Source organism: Teleopsis dalmanni, chromosome 1, assembly GCF_002237135.1.
Source record: "Teleopsis dalmanni isolate 2A chromosome 1, ASM223713v2, whole genome shotgun sequence".
Taxonomy (NCBI): domain Eukaryota; kingdom Metazoa; phylum Arthropoda; class Insecta; order Diptera; family Diopsidae; genus Teleopsis; species Teleopsis dalmanni.
In genome coordinates, this window is record NC_051846.1 from 19,544,922 (window position 1) to 19,550,361 (window position 5,440).

Genomic DNA, 5,440 nt, shown 5'->3' on the forward strand with positions numbered 1-5,440 from the left:
CCTAGAGTTTTGAAACTAAGTACAGTTACATATAGTAAGAACGTGACTAAGAATATGCTTTTTTATCTATTTATAAAATATCTCTCTATACTCTAAACACAGTTATATATCTTCTGGTATTATTTCTTATGTCCTTTGACATGTGAATATAATTGATTAGACCTTAATAAGAAAATAAAAAACAACGTAAATATATTATTATTTTATATCTATTTTTTATTTTATGTATTAACTATATTTACAAATATTATATTTATTTCTTTCTGAGGATTTAAAATATATAATTTGTTTACTTGTTTTATAGTTTATGTACAGGTTTACAGAAGATAATATATTTTATATATACATCGTATATCAAAATATGTGAACATTTTAAATAAATTTTTTCTCTTTGATTTGCTGACAAAATTATATGGCCCCTGAACTGAAGAAGAATTGTAGTAAGAAATTGAAATAGATTAATTATTTTAGTATCCGAAAACATATGTGGGCCCAGGAAATTTGTGAATAAGTCAAAACACGTACGTTTACTCTCTCTTTCTCTTTCATTCTCTCTCTCTCTCTCGCTCTCTCTCTTTTTCTTGAACATATCTAAATTCACTGTCTCCAGAGTGGTTCAAAAGGTTGAAGTAAAGTATTTCTAATTTTTGAGGTACGGCAAGTAAAACTTTATAAGAAATTTCAGTTAGAAATTTAACTGCTTTTTGATGTTCCCACAGCGTTTAGATTGGAGTTTTTCGTTTTGTCTGCTGCGGGTTTCTTCTGCGACTTTTCGGGTGTCGTCGTTTTATCTAAAACTTTGGATGCTACAAAGGGTTTCCTTGTTTCCGCAGTTTGCTGCGTTACCGTTTCCACAGGTGCTCTAAACGGCTGCGGTGCTGTCTCGAACGGCAATTGCTGTGTCTGTATCAAATATTGCTGATCAAAGACAGGATCGTATTTCTGTGTGTTGGGTAGTACGAATTCGAGTAGTGGATTCTGTAATGAAATTATTTGGAAAAATAATGTTTGTATGAAATAATGGAATGTTTTGAAATGATGATGCAAATAAACACTAAAAATATTTACTTTTTAAATTAAGATAATAAAGCTTTTAATAGTCACCACAATAGCCTAAATATTGGAAAAAACACAGGAAGTGCGCTAATGGGTCATTGTTTATAGGTGTATGTACAAAATGTGTGGGAAATACTTTACCGGAACATACCAGGGTAGGCAGTTTGGAAGATAAAAAAGTGTTTAAGCTTGTGTAAGCGGCACATTTAAATTTTATAATAAAATTAAAATAAAATAAGCCATAACATTTTTATATTTATTTTATGTAAATATTTACAATAGTTTTTTTCTTTTTTTTTTTTTTGTTTTTGTTGATTTATACAATATAGAAAAACTGTACAACTAATCACAAACTATAAAACTATAAAAAATAATAATTACTTAAGCGTATTTTCAAAGCGAAAGTTTCAAAGGTAAGCTTCAATTTAATTTTAGCAAAATCATAAATAAAGTTAAGAGTTCAGGTAGGAAAAAATTTAAGAAAAAATATTTGAAAAATTGTATTATGAAATCCCTTAAAAATAACGATAATTATATACTCTTACGTAGTTGAGTGGCACGTATTTGACCTTTTCGTATGCCTTGTATTTTTTCGTTTTGGGATTGTATTTGCCTTGCACTTTGTCGCCGAAGTAACCACTTGAGAGACCATTTGCAGATACACTGGATGCGTATTTTGTGGCCTTTGAGCCATTGATTTTGTTGTTGTTGTTGTTATTGTTGCTGCTGGCGTTTGGTACAACCGCAAAGTATTTGAGGCCGACATTTGGTACGTACTGTGGTGCTAGCCCGGAGACCTGGTTTGTTTGGCTAGTCTGTTGATACGAATTTGCATTGCTTGGTGCAACAATGTTACCATACGTATTACTATTGAAGTAGTAATTATTATTGTTGGGGCGTGGACGTGAGGGCGGTGGTAAAACATAACTATATAATTGTTTTGCAGAAATAAAAAAAAATGAAAAATTTTAATAAGAACTTTATTAAGATTTTCGATTATAATGTATTCAAAAAGTATATGCCTTGGTAAATAAAAAGACATAGAATTTTTTTTAATATTACAACAAGTAGAAAACTTATCAATTATAATTTTTTTAATTTATAATAGAATTTTTTCTAAAGCAGTTCGCACCTCTTACACCTACAACGAGTCATAATCAATTATATAAATAATTAATTGCGAAAATTTCTTTTATGAAATACAGTCAAACTTCCATAACTCCAAGAACCATTTTGCACAGAAAAGGTTCGACTTATGGAGACTTCGCATTAAAGAATAATTTTTTTGTAATGTAATTTGCTCTCTAAACCCTGTTGCACTCTATTTAGTTCGAGTTATAGAAAATTCGATTTATGGCAGTTTGACTGTATATTCAAATAATTTCAGCTAACTTACAAAAATATAATGCACCTTCGATATACCATATAAGAATGTACAGTGAAATTTGACTTAAATGATATATGATCATTTCATATCAATTATATATCAAATAGAAATTTTTTATATCGAAAAGGAAAATAATAGTAAAAAAAATTTTAAAGTCAAATTAATTTTTATTATAATTAAATGAAAATTTCATATTCAAAAATATTCAAATTCAAATATTCAAATTTGGTGTATGTTGGTTTTATGTGTCTTATACTGGATTAATTATAATTTTATCAGTCAAATATATTTAATTTGCTTTGAAATCAACAATAATTGACAGCTAAAATTACAAAAAAAACTGTCATGTGAATCCAGTATTACACAAGAATCCACGGTTCAAATGACAGGGTTCAATTTTTGACGTTTCCAGACTAAAAATAATATAGGGACAATTAAACCAATAAATATAATTAATTTCAATTTAATTTCCAATAAATTAAAAATTTGGTCTTCCAAAAGATCACTAATAATAGATATTTGACGTTATAAGAAACAACTAAATTAAAAATTACAACGTAATTCGCTTTGGGTCAATTAACTAATGTTCAGAGCTTCAAATTTGGCAGAGTACGAGTTCAAACCTTGATACTTACAGTCTCAAAAAATTATATACGATTAGTTACATATAAGAAATTAGTCTCAAAGACCATTTGATATTATAAATTTGGCAATACTAGAAACAGCTGTACCAACAATTTGATCCATGAAAACATTAAAAAAAATTTTGTTGTTGTGATTCACTCCTATTCGAAACCTTTATTATGCGCAGTGCAGACTATCATTCTTAGATTTTCTCTCTTGAATGACACGCAACCAACATGTTCGCGTGTTCACCAAAATTTTGGTGACCACATCATTTAGTTTCTCGCCAACATCTTGTGAATGATAGTCTGTCACCCAAAAACTTGTATTCGTCATTCAAGATCATATTTTTGCATGGTTGCACTAACACACTTACAGCTTGCGAAACACACTTACAGCGTGCGCAAACACACTTATTCTTCAAAAATTTTGCTTGAATGACAACTCTTGAATGTGAGCATGTTCAAGTTCGGTTGCTAGAATAAGCAAGAGCAAGAGAGATCGCAACTTGAATGACATTCAAAAATGATAGTCAGCAACGCGCTTTAAATATAACAAACGTTAAATACAATTCAAAATTATTTACTATACTTAAATTTTTCATTTTCATAATTAAATTTATAATCAAACAATTTAAATTGAATTTTTCCTTATAAGATATATAAGAATATAAAATCTTTTAGAAATACATGCTTTAACACTTACACATAAGGATTTGGATTGGGTATATCACCACTTTGATCTTCCCACACAGGCGCTGGTTCACGGTAGGGCGGTTGTGGTTGCACTGTTGGTTTTACCGTGGGCGGTATTATAGGACCTTTGTTTGTGTTCCAATCAACCCGTATCGCTGTACTGATTGTGATGAGACAGCTGACTAGCAAGTAAATTTCGTGTGAAAGCTGCAAATATATATGTATATAAATTTTATTTAAAATGAACAAATAAAATCTTAAAAGAAATTTAAATAAAAAATAGAATTTAATTTGATTAAGAAATTCAGATACATAAAAAGCAAAAATATTTTGAAAACAAGTTAACACTTATGTCTTTTAATTGCCGTTGACTGCGACCGCAATGTTTATAAAAAAATTTTAATTATACATTTTGGCTCATGAGTGACTCGTGATTAATTGCACTCATTTTTCCTTTTTGTCAATTCATTTATTTTGTTAATTAATATTTTTATAAATTTTCAAGTATTTATATCTTAATTCACGTTTTTTCATAGACTTCAGCAATTCCTTAAGTGCTCATTGTGTTTAATTATCATTTCACACCTTTTTAGAAGTCAAATTTATTATGACAAATACTTTAAGCACACAACTCAATTTATGCTAATTTTATATTATTACACTGCAAAAAATAATAATTTAAGCTGACATGCAATTATTAATACTAAATCAACAGTTTTTTAAGTGGCATTTGGTTGCCTATAAAAAATAACTGGGCGTTTTCTTGTACAGCGTATATGTCTGCTCAAGAAAAAACGCTGCAGTGGAAAAATATTTGATTGCTGTGGGCTTATCAAATATTTCTGTCGAAGTATTTCAATATAAATATTTTAAGGAGTTTATTTATAATAATAATTATTACTATAATTTGAAAGTAAAAAGTTAACTTGAATAAAACTCAAAAATTGTGGTACTGCAGGACTACTAAGTTTTGCTACCTTAATTTAGTGGTGGATTGTTTTTTTATAGTTAAAAACTTTCAATATATTAAATATATTAATTTATTTTTTTAAAAAGAGGTTATTCGACAATAGTGAACTACAACAACAAAAATTAATTATTATTTAATTTTTAATCCAATTTTTGGCTGACCATACAGCTGTTTCGAGTATTGCCAAATACCCATCATCAATGGTCTTCGAAATAATTTTTGTATTTAATTATTCGTAAATAATTGTTTTTGAAACTGCAAGTACCAGGAATTGAACTCGTGCCTTGCCAAATTCGAAGCTCAGAGTCAGCGCACCTTAACCAACTGACGTACTTGATTTTCATGTTCGCACATTTTTCTGAAGTTTTGTTACTCTGCTGTCAAAATTATATTAACAAATTTACTTACTGTGTTTATTTAGAACGAAATCATATTTTTTCAAGTTAAAAATGATTTAAGTATTTGTTACAGATATTACTATAACCATACAACAACAACAAAATAGGTAAAATTCTGCTTATCCCGTTACCAACACTGGAATGTAAAATTTCTAAAATAGCAACGACTTCATCAAAGATATACAAAAATCAACTTAAAACTAGAAGTATTGGTTATATTGAGAATAACCAATGGCCTTAAGTCGCGTCAATTTATTCAATGATCTCTTCAACTCTCTTTTTAATCAAAGTTACCAGTCGAATCCATTCA

The 5,440-nt window shown here is 28.7% G+C and overlaps 1 protein-coding gene across 1 annotated transcript; it reads right to left on the minus strand.

Moving 5' to 3' along the window:
• Positions 1-218: 218 nt before the first annotated feature.
• LOC119677793 (homeobox protein 4) lies at positions 219-5,086 on the minus strand. Its single transcript, XM_038089316.1, has 4 exons — positions 5,066-5,086; positions 3,773-3,969; positions 1,602-1,983; positions 219-978 (listed from the first exon to the last, which is right to left on the minus strand). The coding sequence occupies exons 1-4, from the start codon at positions 5,084-5,086 to the stop codon at positions 694-696; spliced, it is 885 nt and encodes a 294-aa protein (XP_037945244.1). The 3' UTR covers positions 219-693.
• Positions 5,087-5,440: the final 354 nt, after the last annotated feature.

Bases quoted from the DNA above. Each gene is read 5' to 3' on its own strand.
- LOC119677793 (XM_038089316.1), bottom strand. From the start codon at position 5,086: ATGTGCGAACATGAAAATCAA. The intron at 3,970-5,065 runs GTACGTCAGTTG...ATATATTTGCAG, and splicing joins TGTGCGAACATGAAAATCAA to CTTTCACACGAAATTTACTT. The intron at 1,984-3,772 runs GTAAGTGTTAAA...ACAATTATATAG, and splicing joins CCCAATCCAAATCCTTATGT to TTATGTTTTACCACCGCCCT.